At 49.1% G+C, this 14,731-nt stretch overlaps 1 protein-coding gene across 1 annotated transcript in view; it reads right to left on the reverse strand.

Moving 5' to 3' along the window:
* Window positions 1-247: 247 nt before the first annotated feature.
* Window positions 248-14,731, reverse strand: part of LOC309352317 (maestro heat-like repeat-containing protein family member 7) — a gene marked incomplete at its 3' end in the record, with an annotated part of 29,859 nt that continues 15,375 nt past the window's right edge. Inside the window, exons 15-27 of the mRNA XM_081880675.1 lie at window positions 13,646-13,795; window positions 13,053-13,207; window positions 12,074-12,221; window positions 11,418-11,599; window positions 10,386-10,523; window positions 9,193-9,307; window positions 8,278-8,421; window positions 7,600-7,776; window positions 5,583-5,732; window positions 4,142-4,267; window positions 2,714-2,816; window positions 1,845-1,910; window positions 248-408 (exon numbers count right to left, since the gene is read on the reverse strand). Of these exons, the coding sequence (XP_081736801.1) occupies window positions 248-408; window positions 1,845-1,910; window positions 2,714-2,816; window positions 4,142-4,267; window positions 5,583-5,732; window positions 7,600-7,776; window positions 8,278-8,421; window positions 9,193-9,307; window positions 10,386-10,523; window positions 11,418-11,599; window positions 12,074-12,221; window positions 13,053-13,207; window positions 13,646-13,795 (1,815 nt within the window). The remainder of the gene's footprint in view (window positions 409-1,844; window positions 1,911-2,713; window positions 2,817-4,141; window positions 4,268-5,582; window positions 5,733-7,599; window positions 7,777-8,277; window positions 8,422-9,192; window positions 9,308-10,385; window positions 10,524-11,417; window positions 11,600-12,073; window positions 12,222-13,052; window positions 13,208-13,645; window positions 13,796-14,731) is intronic.

Raw genomic sequence — 14,731 nt, forward strand, 5'->3', positions numbered from 1 at the left:
CATATAAAAACAATGGCATTCGGAAAGGGAAAAGTTGAAGCGAAAAGGTTGATTCCTAGAGAGAAAGGCAGACCACACAGAAAGCAATGTCTAGAATCTTCATTAAGTTCTCTAAAAGCGCTCTCAATTCAAATGGAAGCCCAGCTGCTCTGCAGCTGCTCTTTATGGCACTAGAAAAGCAAGGAGCCCTGCTCCTGCTTGCCTACGTTTTCTGAAGACCTCCTTCTGGGCATGCCAATTCTTGGTCTCACTGCCTTGCCATGTTGTTTTTTAGCATGGACAGGAGATGTTGGCTGGGTACAATCTTTGGATTGATCCGACCCCCGCAGCGTCTAAAAAGCTCCTCGCTGGCAGCCACTGCAGCGTTTGACACAGCCACGTCCAAGTCACCCTGAAGGTCCAGGAGAGCTGCAATGGAAGAAGGAACATGAGAACCACAGCAGAGTCCTCCTGGATCAGGCCAATGTCCTGAGTCCTGTTCTCACAATGGACAACCAGATGCGCCAACAGGAAACCCATAAGTGGGACCCCAGCACAGGAGCCCGGTTCCCTCCTCTGGTTTCCCGCAACTGGTGCTCAGAAGCATTTCTGCCTCCAACTGTGGAGGCAGAGCAGAGCCATTGTGGCTAGGAGCCATTGACAGCCTCTCCTCCAATCCTCTCTCAAAGCCATCCAAGTTGGTGGCCATCGCTCCCTCCTCTTGTAAGTTGCCCTAAGAACACGGTTATAAACCACACATAGATGTTTAAAGAGATAAATTCAAAAGAGGGACAGGGCTACATCTTGTCAGGAGCGAATGCCCCTCATGATAAGGACAGAAGGAGCTGCCTGAAACAGAGTTAGGCCCATTCGGTTGCTGAGCTCAGTATTGTTTACGTGGAAGATGTTTCCAGGACTGGCTGTTTTTTGATGCGGAGATGAGGAGGATTGACACACACAGACCCCCCCCCCTTACCATTGGCTCTGCTGACTTTGGCTGATGGGAGTTGTAGTCCAACAAGATCTGGAGGGGGCTGATGGACAGGACAGGAGAATTGCAAAACAGCGGGGTTGCAATGGCAAAGAAAAGCAGCCTGGGAAGTGAGCTGGGCTCCCTGAGTAGCGCATGCCATTTTAGAGGATGAAATGTGTTTATAATATGTTTTTGGGTGTGAGGAATTAAAATCTGCTGTTATTTTTGTGACTGAACAACATTTAGCATGGTAAGTCTATGTCTGATGAAGCAGAAAAAAATGCTTTCGGAAACACCAAAGAATTTTAACTTCTGAAGATGTAAGGTAATTGCGTTAATACTGGAATAAAAATAACTAAGTTCCTAGCAATCGTTTATAATGATTTCTATGCAATTTTACACTCATTTCACTGACCAAGCAAAAGCAAATCATATGCATTTCACCCAAACAACATCTGAATTCCCAGGTCATGTTACAACTTTTTAGCACCCCTCGCTTTCTGAATTTGGAAGCTGAAAAATTCAGCACACCCTACTGTGACAATTCATTTCGCCTTGGCATTGCTAGGTAAATTAATGCCAGGTGTTAGAGAGAGAAAGAAACACAGTTTCTGTTCAAGTCCAAGTGTACAGAAACAAAACTTTTGTTGTTAGGTCTAATCCAACTATATTATACTTTTCCAGTGCAATTTCTTGCCCAGCACAAACTCATCAGATTTCCCGTCATGTTAGTGGCTAGAACAACATGGGAATCACAATCCAGAAGGGAAACGAGACTGCAGGGGCTGATAGTAACTAAAGTGAGATAATCTGGGATTAATGAGATTGGAAAAAGTAGTCCTGTGATGAAAAGATCCCTGCAAGGAAAAGAGCCGGTTTGATCCTTACTCACCCAGATAAATGTCGTCAATTTGTTTGGTGCTCACCAAGTCGGGTTTCATATACTGTGCATTGCATGCTAGACGGATCAATAGAAAACGATCAGTTCCTGCATTTGATACTTTGTCCAGCTTAAAAACATTCATCAGTCCTGAGGCACATAGGCTGTTGGTACTCTAGAGAAGGGGCTAACAACTTCTGGATCACTTTAACAATTTGCTGGTTTAATCGTAGGAACCTGGGAAGCTGACGGATGCTGGGTCAAAGCATTGGTATGTCCAGCTCAGGACGGTCTACACTGAGTAACAGGGGTTCTCCAGGATTCCATACAGGGGAAATGGTGTGGCGTAGTGGGGGCTACTGGGGGGATTGCCCCAGGCACAAAAAGGTTGAGGGGTGTGTCTCTGTTTTAATACAGGCAATCCTCATTTTGGGTGGGAGCTATGTTCCAGACCCCCACACGCATTGGTGGGGGCCGCGTAAAGCATTCCCCCCCCCTTGTTTGCCCTGCCATACCCCACCCACATTCGACCCTTGCTCTGCCCTTTTAGTGACATCTTAATGATGTTTCGGTGACGTTTTCAGGCCACTTCCAGTGCGCACGGTGCACCAATCGCAAGAAACCAGTCACTGCCTGTATTTAAAAGTGGTAACCCACCCTGGGACCTTGGGGCAAGGGCCGGGTAAACAGCAACAATGGAGAAGCGCCTGACTTTCTGGGTGCAGCCTCCCTTTAGCGCTCTCCTTTGGACAGAGTTAGGCAGCGCATGACACATGGAGTTGCATCCCTGCCTCTCAGCCTCCAGGTTTTCCAGCTGAAATCCCACTTCTGGCTCATGCCCTGAAACCCCCTTTCCTCTCAAGAGCCTTGTTTTCAATTACCTATCAATATGGTCGCCGCCTCGCGATGTGCAGGGTTCCTGCTCTTTAGGTATTCCATCATCTGCGTCAGCATGTCCGGCAACCTCTGCCTGTATCTCCACAACTGGGGGGAGGGGGGAGTGGACAGAAAGGCAACCGAGGTGCCAGATTAGTCTTTTGTAAAACTCCAGCTTCTTCACGCATTTCTATCCCTCCTGGTGGCCAAACAATACTTGAAAGGTATGACCTAATTATTTCCGAATTGGCCACCCACAGTATTACTACTGACTTTATATTAATACAGAATCATACTCATTGCCCAAGTATTAAGAGCACAGAAATTTTTAGTTGGTTTAGTTGGCAGAACTATGGAGGCAGAGCAGAGCCATCAGAGCAGAGCACCCTCCATGAATTTGTCCTATCTTATTTTAAAGCCATCCAAGCTAGTGGCCAGCTGTGCGTCTTGTGGCAGTGAGTTCCATAGCATAACTCTGGATGTGACAGTGTTGCTGGGCCTCTGTTTGCAGCTATGCTACACATAGATAATAGTGACAAAATGTCTTAGAAGTCATTTGTGGTGAAGAAGGCAAGGGCAAGCTGGTGGCTGCGGCTGGCTGATGCTGATGCCACAGATACAGACACAGGGAGATGAGAAGGCAGATACTGCAGCCACATACCCTCCAACATTTCTCTGATGAAAATAGGGACGTACCATTCCATAATGATAATTTTACTATTTATACCCCACCCAACTTAGTGGGTTGCCCCAGCCTCTTTGGGCACCTTTCAACACACATAAAACCATAATAAAACAATAAACGTTAAAAAACCTCCCTATACAGGATTGCCTTCAGATGGCTCAGAGGTAGGGTAACTCCATACCCTCCATCATTTCTCCAATGAAAATAGGGACATCCTAAGGAAAAGTGGGACATTCCGGGATCAAACCAGAAACCAGCATGGCTTCTCTAAAACAAGGACGTCCCTGGAAAATAGGGACACTTGGAGGGTCTGCAGCCACAGCTAACCCAGGGAGATGCACATCAATACACCACAATGGCATAAAACTGGGGGGTTAATTTAGCAGAGGGAGAGAGGGAGAAGCAGCTGGGAGTGCTGCAGCTGTTGCACACCATCTTTCTAAGAAAAATCAACACACACACACACACACACCATTTCTCAAGAGTCTATTTTGAAGAATTTCATCTAGATATTCTTCCAGTTCCTCACCCAAGCCGTGATCTGGGGCATTGCGGTGCATACAAAATAGTAGCCAGGCAGTAGAATAAAATAAGCCTGAAACTCCCACTGCCCACACCAAACACACACAGTTTGGGAGGAAAGTAAGTGAGTCCCAGACTTAAGAAATGGTGAGGAAATTTCTTCTCTTCTGAAGGAAACTGGTGAAAGAGTCTGGAGGGAACAGTTGAGCATGTTAATTTTACTCACAATGTACTTGCAGATAACTGAGAATCTGTAGTAGAGTCTGTCTTGCTGCACAGACTCAAAGATGTCAAAGGGCAGCTCCCCCAGTTTCAGGAAGGTGACAATTGTGTTAAGGACAAATCGACACTCCTAGAATTGAAAGGAGGGATGACATTTTACTTCACATCAAGCCCTAGGCTTGCAACAGCTTTGAAAATATACATATCTGCATTGAGGCCGCAATGCAAATAAAATGCAGACAGTAACCCAGATAGAGTTAAAAACACAACTAGCCCACTGGGAATTAAGCACCTGGAAACCCTGAGAGCTCACCTTGGTTTTTAACAAGCATCAAAATGCCACTAATGTCGGGGCTCACCTGCACTCAGAAGGGAAGTGCTTCCATAGAGAGGAGCCACCCTGAAAAAGACCCTCCCTCTGGTTACTGGCTGCTAAATGAACCTCCACCAGGCTGGCCTAGTCAGCTGATCACAGTGGCAGCAGAGGTGTCAAGGCTTAGCTTCCAAACCCAAAAACTCAAGCCTTGATGTTTCAAATAGTGTCTAATGACCAGGTTTTGAAACCAACCCTGCAGGGCTTCCACTCCTTAAAGCTAACCAGCCTGGATCAGAAGACTTCCAGAACCAACTTCCTTGGAAGGTGGTGGCCTCTCTTTCACGGAAGGTTTTTAAGCAGAGGTTGGAGGGCCATCCGTCAAGGATGCTTGAGTTGAGATTCCTGCATTGCAGGGGTTGGACTAGATGTCCCTCGGGGTCCCTTCCAACTCTGATTCTGTGGTTCGATGACTCTGATGGTTCCAACCTTCTGCAGAGCAATCCCAACCACAGCATGGTATCTGCAGAGCAAGTGACTTGAGCAAGGGAAAAGGGGGGGGGGAGACCCCAGGATCTCTAACTTATCTGACCTGGACAGAAAATTCCTTTTTTAACCTCAGGTGTGGTGATGACTCAGTCCCCAAGCACAATTGAGGCCCACCCATTCAGTGGCGTAGCATGGGTTGTCAGCACCCGGGGCAAGGCAAGTAATTTGCGCCCCCTAACCCGTGGATTTGTGCCCCCTAACCCGTGGATTTGCGCCCCCTAACCCTAACCCCCAGATGTTGCGCCCGGTGCGGCCGGCCCCCCCTGCACCCCCCACGCTACGCAACTGCACCATTCAAGACCAGTCTACGCATTACTTGATCTGTGGGGCAACATGGGATGATTCTCCAAGCCCTGCTGGAACACGCAGAGCAATGCTCCTCGTGTGGAAATTCCCAGGAGAGGGGAGAGTTCTTCAGCTGCAACAGATGCTTCGAGGACCACCCAGCATTGGTATCGTAAGGGGTTTCCCAGGCAGAGAAACATTGCTCTGCGTTCCAGCTGCGTGCGAGAGTTGCCAGGGAGAAGGAGTTTGCCAAAGGGGCCAGGATATGCCCAGACTGGCCCTTCCAACCTCAACTCACCTCTCCACTCACAGGGTCAGTCAGCTGGATTATCAGGGGGACGAGGCTCCTGATGACAATGTCCTCCACCCTGTTTCTGTGCTCTTCCTTCACGCTCCTCAACAGCATCCCGAAAAGACTGATGGAGCAAAGCCTGAAGTCATTGTCCTCCTGAGGAGAGAGAGGAAGAGAACGCCAGTCAGTCCCAAGTGCTGTGCAGGGCAAACCCGTCTCACAGGTTTCAGGGAGTTTAGCTGAGCAAACGCTTCTCGTTCGCTATGGGTCTGGTTGTTTGAGGGTGTTAGCTGGGCCCACACACAGGGGACCAACCCCGGGGGCCTTTGCCCACCACCGTCAAGGAGCTTAACGGACTGAGTTCATCCTGGTGCATCTAAAGTTCTGCCAGCATCACCTGCTGGCAGACAGAGTCACCTGAAGTGCAGGTGAAGCAAGAAGTCTTGCAGATTAGGCCAGTGGGATCACTTGTGGGGGGGGGGTGAAAGAGGGGGGCTTGAGGTATAAATGCGGCATGCGTGCGGCACATGGCGTGGCACGTGTGCATGACATGCGCATGCTGCACAGCGCCAGCCCCCTCAGTCGCGGGGGCAAGCCGGCACAGCTGGTGTTCTGAATTTCACTATGTTATTATCTTCTTTATTTTTTCCCATAAGTCTTTATTAAGGCTTTTCCATAATATAAGAAAAGAAACTGATCTAAATAAAAACAGAAAGACAAACAGAAATGCAGAGTCTTCTCTCAAGGGTAGCTCTTAACCCTTGTCTCACCAGGAAAGAGGTCAACCCTCCCAGCCTCTTCCCTGTCTCTCAGTCAGGGTCCTTCACCAACAAGCCATCACCTTCCTTGGAGCCCAACATGGGCGTAGCCAGGATTTATGTTGGTGGGGCAGTATTTATGTTGGGGAGGGGGGGTGTGGCAGAAGAACCAAGCTATCTGTGATGCGATTGGTCAGTTAATTAAGTATTTTTATTTATTTACTTGATTGAAGGGGAAGTTGCCCCCCTCCCCCGTTGACCATGCCCAACGAACACAAGAATCAATGGCCCTGAGCAGAAGACCCCAAGGAAAACAAAGGAAAAGAGAGAAGAAAGAAGATGAAAGGAAGGAAGGAAGGAAGGAAGGAAGGAAGGAAGGAAGGAAGGAAGGGAGATAAAAAGGAATTTCGATTTTGTGTTATCATATTCCTTAGTGGGTCGTGCAAACCTCTATTCTGAATACAGTGGGAACTTGGTTCTCAAACACCTTGGTACTCAGATGCCTTGGTTCCCAAATGCCAAAAACTTGGAAGTATAAGTGTGCAGTTTTTGAACGTTTTTCGGAAGCCGAACGTCCGATGTGGCTGTCGGCTATTTTTTTCAGGGCACTTGTGCCACGGTTTTCGAACATTTCAGAAGTCAAATGGACTTCCGGAACAGATTAAAGTTCGAGAACCAAGGTACCACTGTATTTGGCACTTTTGTTTTTGCTATTTATTTTGCATTTTTGTTTTTGAGGCTTTTTTGGTTAGTTTTTGTGACTGTTTGGAACCTAGTTCAGCTACTGATAGATTGATTGTGTGACTGTGGAAATGGATAAAAGTCCCCCATCCAAACAAGGACTATCATCAGTGCAGGTAAGAAAAAAAATCATTTTAATTTTTATCATCTACAGTACTGTCTTATTTATTTTATAGTACGGTAATTGATTATTGCTTTCATTTTATGGATCAGTGGTCTCGTTAGAGAGTAAAATTCATGTTAAATTGCTGTTTTAGGGGTTGTTTTTAAAAGTCTGGAATGGATTGATCCATGCTGCATTACTTTCTATGCCTGAGTCCACCTTGGTTTTGAAACGCTTTAGTTTTGGAACGGACTACGGAACGGATTAATTTTGAGAACCAATGTACCACTGTGATTCTTTTCATAGTGTTGGGGGCACTGGGGATGAGGCTATGGAACCAAAGGGGCAGCCCCCCCCCCCCAGTGTTTGGGAAGCACCAGGGCACGGATGAAGCCCATTTCGAGTAGGCTTGTTGACTTACATCATTGAAGTGTTTCAAGAGTTGAGGGTAAAGGTTGCAGCCGGCCAAGCTGTATTCCTCCCCCTCCAAGTGCTGGAACATGAGTTGCAGGCACTTGATGGACTCCTTGGCAATACTCTTGTCCGGATTGTAAGCGCAGTTGATCAGGGGCGAGATGAAGGGATTCAAGGACTCTTCCTGAAGGAAGCAAGGAAGCAGGTGAGGGAACACGGTCATTGCAGAGAAGTCAGCGCACGCAGACGCAGTTTGCACCCAGAAAGCCACAGTGTAAGCATTACACAAAAGTAAACAACCCAAGTGGGTGCTCTCTCCTGAGTCCTTGTGCAGGGTGGGGGCCTCCAATAGGGGAAGGGGCCAGAGCTGGAGCGTCTGCTTTGCATGCAGAAGGTCCTGGGTTCAAGTCCTGGCATCTCCATGCAGGGTTGGGAGAGACTCTTGAAACCTTGGGGAGCTGCTGCCGGTCCGTGTGGGCAACCCTGAGGTAGCCAGACCATTGGCTTGACTCTCTTTAAGGCAGCTTCCTTCCTGTGCTTATCTGCACCTGAGAATAAGGCTGCAGCAGAACAAAGGAATCTCATTTTAACAGCCTCATTGAAAGGCTGATATGGCTACCTCAAAGCGTTGTGGGGTTAATTTGTACACCGCTTCCTAATGTGCCCCCCGCCACCAATCTCTTACCTCCAGCTGGTGCTGCAGCATGTAGCCCAGTCCTCGGATGCTGAAGAGCTGCATGAGGGGGCTGGCTTGCCCCATCCACTCCTTCAGGACGTCCATAATGTCTTGCTTCACGAAGAACAGGCCTATCTCTGAGTGGAAAAGGAGCTGCGGAAGAAAACACTTGATGTGTGCAAGGCCAAAGAAAGCAGGGAGGGCAGGGGGAAATCTGTGCCGCGGAAACCGAAGTCCTGTACCCCATACCCTCCAAGTGTCCAAGTTTTCCAGGGACAGCCCCAGAATTACGAAAGCCAACCGGAGCTGCCAGAGCTGCCAGGGGAGGCGGATAAGCCAGAGCTTGTCCCCAATGCCAGTGGCGGCTGTGAGCGGGCCTCTCGTTGCCCCTCCATGGCATCTCCGTGGCCACTGCTGCTGGCCTCCTCCCTTGCGCAGCTGGTAGAGCAGCGGTTCTCAATCTGTAGGTCCCCAGATGTTGTTGGACTACAACTCTCATCATCCCTGAGCTCTGGCCTTGATAGCTAGGGATGAAGGGAGTTGTAGTCCACTGACACCTGGGGACCCACAGGTTGAGAAAGGCTGTTGTAGAAGCTGTTGGAAAGCAGGTGAGGAGGAGAGGCGAGGCTGTGGCCACCAAAGCCCAGCCCTGTGTGCCATGCTGGCTCTGAGGGGCAGGCAGAGGGCAGGCCCCCCCAGGGTGGGAAGAAAGGGGGAGCAAAGCGCAAGGAGTTAGATAAGAGCTGAGGGCAGTGTGCATTAACTAAGGCCTGTAGAAATTGCTGCCCCAGGCAGAGGGCAGGCCTGCCAGCCATCCATGGTGGCGCAGGAGACCTTCTCACACCCTCTGCTTTCCTTGCCTGCCTGGGTGCAGTTGTTTCAAAGCAGGAGCGCCTGCAGGCATCCCCCGTTTCCGACTCTCACCTCCGTGAAGAAGGCCATCCCAACCGTCCTCTCCTTTACGTCGAGGCGACGCAAGTAGCCATTGGCCTGTTTGAAAGTTGTTCTGAGGTGCACTTTGGAGAAGGTGAATAAGGTCCTGAAACACAAAATCAGACACAAAGGATGCAGAAGCCTGAAGCTGGCAGGAAGAACCACTAAGTGTTCCTGAATAATAATAAGAATAATAATTCATTACAGTAGTGCCCTGCAAGACAAATGCCTCGCAAGACGGAAAACCCGCTAGACGAAAGGGTTTTCCGTTTTGGAGGCGCTTCACAAAACGAATTTCCTATGGGCTTGCTTCGCAAGATGAAAATGTCTTGCGAGTTCCTGCGGTTTTTTCCCCTCCCCCCCCTTTTTCTAAGCCGATAAGCCGCTTATCCGCTTATCCAATAAGCCGCTAAGCCGCTAAAAGCCGCTAAGCCGCTAATAGCGCTAATCCGCTAAGCCGCTAATGGGCTTGCTTCGCAAGACGAAAAAACCACTAGACAAAGAGAATCGCGGAATGGATTCTTTTCGTCTTGCGAGGCACCACTGTACTTGCACCCGGCCCACCTGACTGGGTTGCCCCAGTCACTAGTCTGCTCCTCTCCAATTTCACCCAAGTCCTATCTAGCTCTCTCTGTCAAGGAAGGATGTTTGAGAGTGCAGGGCAGTTTCTTGCAAATAAATCTCCAAAGCCAGCAGAGTTTTCAGTGGGGAAGGGGAAGGTTCATTACTTCACTACCCCATATATACCCACTCAACCTCTTTGATTGGTGGACTTGGCACTCTTTCAGGCACCACAGAATGCCTGCTCTGCATTTAGTGTGTCAGCACCTAAACTTTGGAACTCCCTGCCTATTGATATCAAACACTGTACTCTTTTGGGCCCCTGCTAAGAACGTTCTTGTTTAGACAAGCCTACCCAGATGTTTAGAAAGCTGGTGCAAATGTTAATCTGGTTTTAGTCTATTGTTATTTTAACTTTTCCAAAGTCTCAAATTATTGTTGTCAATTTTTCTAATCAATATTTTCCTATTTTTTCTTTTTAACTGCTTTGAAGTTTGTTTATTACAATAAAACAGCATATACATTTTCTGAAATAAATAATAAGTTTATCCCCATTTTCTAGAAAGCAGGCCTTGGTGGGCTGCTCTTCGTACCTCACCTGCCAGTCCTTTTCACCATCTTACCTTGTCAGAAGACGAATGCCATCGAAAAAGCTTTCTGGGTTTGACAGCATATCCCAGCACCTTTGCACCCCCAAAATGTTGTATTCTTTGACGTAGCCACCACATCCAATAAGGTTTTTCAGAGCTTGCACAGTGGTCCTGAATCAAGTGAAAGAATTAAGAATATTATATTTATTTATCCATTTTAAAAAAATTGTATACTGCCCTTCACCCGTAGATCTCAGGGCAGTTCACAACACAAAAATACAAGATAAAAAGCACAAAATAAATAATAAAAAGATGAACAAACCAAACCAATAACTCCTCTCCCTCTCACAAACACAGCTGAAAGGGCGTAGGGTGTTAATCTGCCAATGGCTTGACTGAAGAGGAACATTTTGGCCTGGCATCTAAAGGTATATAATGAAGGCACCAGGCAAGCCTCCCTGGGGCAAGCATCCCACTAATGGGAGCCACCACAGAAAAGGCCCCTTCTTGTGTTGCCACCCTCCGGACTTCAAATGGAGGAGGCACAGGAAGAGGGGCCTCCGATGATGATCACAAGGTCTGGGTAGGTTCATCTGAGGAGTTTTAGGTCCTTGACACCTTGCAGTCTCGAGCTGCTTGGCCTGACGGATCCAGCCACAACCACCAGCCCCCGCAGCCTCTCACATGTTTCCAGCACAAGCTGCAACCTTTTGGCTGTGATGGAGACTTAAGGTTTCATGACACGTGAGTCGTGCCACACCAAAATCAGCCCATCGGGCGGGAGAGTCTCCAACATCCTTTCCCACCCTAGTGTCCTTCCGATGTTTGGGACTACAACAACTCCCATCTTCGCCACAGTCGTGCTGGCTGGGGCTGGAGGGAGTTGGGGTCCAAAGCGACTGAAGAGCACAGGGGTTGGGGAAGCCTGGGTCTCTTAGCTACCCAAGCTAAGCAGAACCTCCATGTCCAAGTGAAGCCTATCTCTTGGGGGAGGGCTTGGTCAGGCTTGCAAGCGCCCAGAGAGAGAAGGGAGGGCCCCCCCAAATGCATGAGCAGGTCCCTTACGCCAGCGGCTGGAGATGCGAAGGGGGCTCCGGCATGAGACTTGTCGCCCTCGAAACTCTTCTGCTCGTCCCAAAAAGAAAATAGATCTGAGTGATAAGGGCAAGCAGCAGCTGGGGGAACTTGTTCTGCAGTACATCTGAAGCCTCAGGTAGTGACAGGATCAGGCACAAAGCATTGGTAGCCTGGAGGGACAAGGACAGGAGAACAGCATTCAGCAGAGGACATTGTCAGATCAAGATCTCCCAACTCTCAATAATAATAATAATAATAATAATAATAATAATAATAAATTTTATTTATACCCCGCCCTCCCCAGCCGAAGCCAGGCTCAGGGCGGCTATGCAGGATGTGACTCAGACCCCTGGTCCATCTCACTCAGTACTGTATACACTGACTAACAGTGGCTGTCCAGGGTTTCAGGCGAGGGACACCCCGACATGGAGATTCTGGGGCCCTTCTGCACACAAAGCAGGTGTTCTGCCCCTGAGTCAGGGCTGGGCTCCAGGAGACCCCCCCCCCCAGAGCGATGGACTACTAAGAACCCCAGAGGCCAGTTATTAAGATGCAACCCACCCACCCCCCAACCAGAAGCCCCCAGCCCCATCCAGCTCCCATTCAAGAACCACCCAGGAGAGAGAAACGGAGTGTTTTCGTACCGCCATTGGCATTTGAGAAGTGCTGCGTCGCCTGTACGTGACTTCTGCGTTGGGGTCTTCATCCTGTAGCCTTTTCAGGAGGGGTCTCAGCAGCTTGATGCTGGAGTACGGATCGGAGACCAAGGCCTTCCAGATCGCCGCAGCACTTCTGCAATTTTTCAAAACAGAATTTCCCCTTTTTCCTTTTCTTAAAAAAAGTCAGGCTTGTATTTGCTTTATATCACCCATGCATTAGCAAAGAAAGAAACTACTATTCCCCTTTTTGAAATGTAACTCATTATGAAACTGAAAAATAAATGAAGAAACCCCACTTAAATTCAGCTCTCCCCATTTCCACATCATGAAAACTTTGCAGATTTTCATATCCAGTTTTGCCTCTTAAACACCTTTTGCAAATCAATCTCCTCTAATTTTATGTCTTTCTATATGTTATTTCCACCAGTTCATGCATTTGTGTGCCTACTTGTGTGTGTGTGTGTGTGTGTGTGTGTGTGTGTTTGTGTGTGTGTACTACTTGACTGGAGAACTGCATTGAAAAATTCAGAATAGTGTGAATTTTGAAATATGACAGTTCTCGTTATGGAAACTGCAAATGATGTAAGCTCTCACTTAAAAGTGACCCAAACTGAATTTGTTCCCTGTCCCTCTCAACTGTCCAGAAGGTGTGTGTGTGGAATACCTGGCATGGCTTCCACCTGAATCTTGAACAGAGGTTTGATCCACAGTTGGTACTGCTTTTCACAGCATGGAAGAAAGCCTCATTCCTACAGAGGAAGCAGCTTCCTGAGGGCAAAAAGTTGGCAGCTCTACTTGAAAAACCTGGGAGATGCCACAGAGTTGGGAAATCACCATCCATGGCTGATGGGCTGTGGCCTGGCTTGGTGGATGGCAGGTTATGCAGGGCATCTGAGATGCCCTGAGATTTGCAGGCAAAATGGATATATCCCCCCGTAACACACTCATCTCTTAAGGCCCTTACTCATCACACTCCAGCGAGCAGTCCAACAGGCTATCTACGACCGGGTTCAGGCGCTTCGCAGCAAGGTTGACTACAGCTGTGAGTGTCTCATCCTTCGTGCGGGTGTCTGGGATTCTGTGGAGATGGTTGTAAATCTCCTTCACAACGATGGGCAGCTGGAAGAAGATAAACGAAGACCAGGATGAGAAAGCGTGGTGAACATCCCTAGAAACAAGCTAATTCTACACCTGAAGAGAATGCAGTGGTGCCCTGCAAGACGAATGCCTTGCAAGACGAAAAACTCGCTAGACGAAAGGGTTTTCCGTTTTTCGAGGCGCTTCGCAAGACGAATTTCCCTATGGGCTTGCTTCGCAAGACGAAAACGTCTTGCGAGTCTTGCAAGTTTTTTCCCCTTTCCCCCCCTTTTTCTAAACCGCTAAGCCGCTAATAGCGCTAATCCGCTAATCCGCTAATCCGCTAATAGGGGTGCTTCGCAAGACGAAAAAACCGCAAGATGAAGAGACTCGTGGAACGAATTAATTTCGTCTTGCGAGGCACCACTGTGTTTCATTTAGAGGAAACCTGCTTCCCCCTGCCTCCGTTTTGAGCCTTACATCTTCCATGTCCATCCCACATTCCTCAAGGAAGGAACTCAGCAGCTTCCCTGCAGCCTGAGAGACGGCTCTGTCTTCCACTATCAGGTTGTCAATCGCCTTCAACACGACTTCGTTGATCTGGCTGGGCGTGAGGTGCTCCCCAAAAGCCTGGCACAAAGAAGAAAGACGAGGGAGTTTTCTTCTGCTCCGCATCTGACCCCTTTTTAGTAGTCCAAGGGCGCCTTCACAAACCAAGTGAAAGGCACATCCGCTCTGCCTTGCGGAGGGTTGAACTAGAGGACCCTCAGGGTCAACTTCCACCTCTCCAATTCTGATTCTATTTAAATGTTTATTTAAGTAATTGAAAGATTTCACAACAAACAAAACTAAGAGTCAGGTGACGCCTTCCTATTTTCGATCCACATCTAAAACTGGTTATGACATTGGAACATGAAGAGGTACAATCTAAAGTCAGACTAGAAAATAAGATACCGTATTTTTCGCCCTATAGGACGCACCGGCCCATAGGACGCACCTATTTTTTGGGGGGGGGTGGAAATCAAGGGGGGGGAAATTCCCCCCCCCCAGGTTTGCGCAGCCATCCCCAAGCTAGAAGAGGGAGACAGAGCGCTCCGTCTCCCTCTTCTGCCTTCAGGGACAGCCTCTCTAGCCTCCGTGGGGCAGCGGCTTGCCCCGCTGTCCCCCAAGCTTGAGGGCTGGCCAGCCTCCAGACCAGGTCCGGGAATAGCGGGGTGGTGGCGCTCTGCCTCCCCGCTATCCCGTGAGCTTGTGGGGCTGGCAGGGGGGGAGAAGCAAGCTTGCTTCTCCCCCCGCCAGCCTCCAGATCAGGTTGGGGAATAGCGGGGTGGCGGCGCTCCGCCTCCCCGCTATCCCCCGAGCTTGTGGGGCTGGCGGGGGGGGGGGAGAAGCAAGCTTGCTTCTCCCCGCCAGCCTCCAGATCAGGTCGGGGAATAGCGGGGTGGCGGCGCTCCGCCTCCCCGCTGTCCCCTGAGCTTTTGGGCTGCGGGACCTCCCGCCGGGCTTGCAAGGCTTGCGGATAGCTTCCTGAAGCCTGGAGAGTGAGAGGGGTCGGTGCGCACCGAC

This window comes from Podarcis erhardii, assembly GCF_964252035.2.
Source record: "Podarcis erhardii genome assembly, chromosome: 11".
NCBI lineage: Eukaryota > Metazoa > Chordata > Lepidosauria > Squamata > Lacertidae > Podarcis > Podarcis erhardii.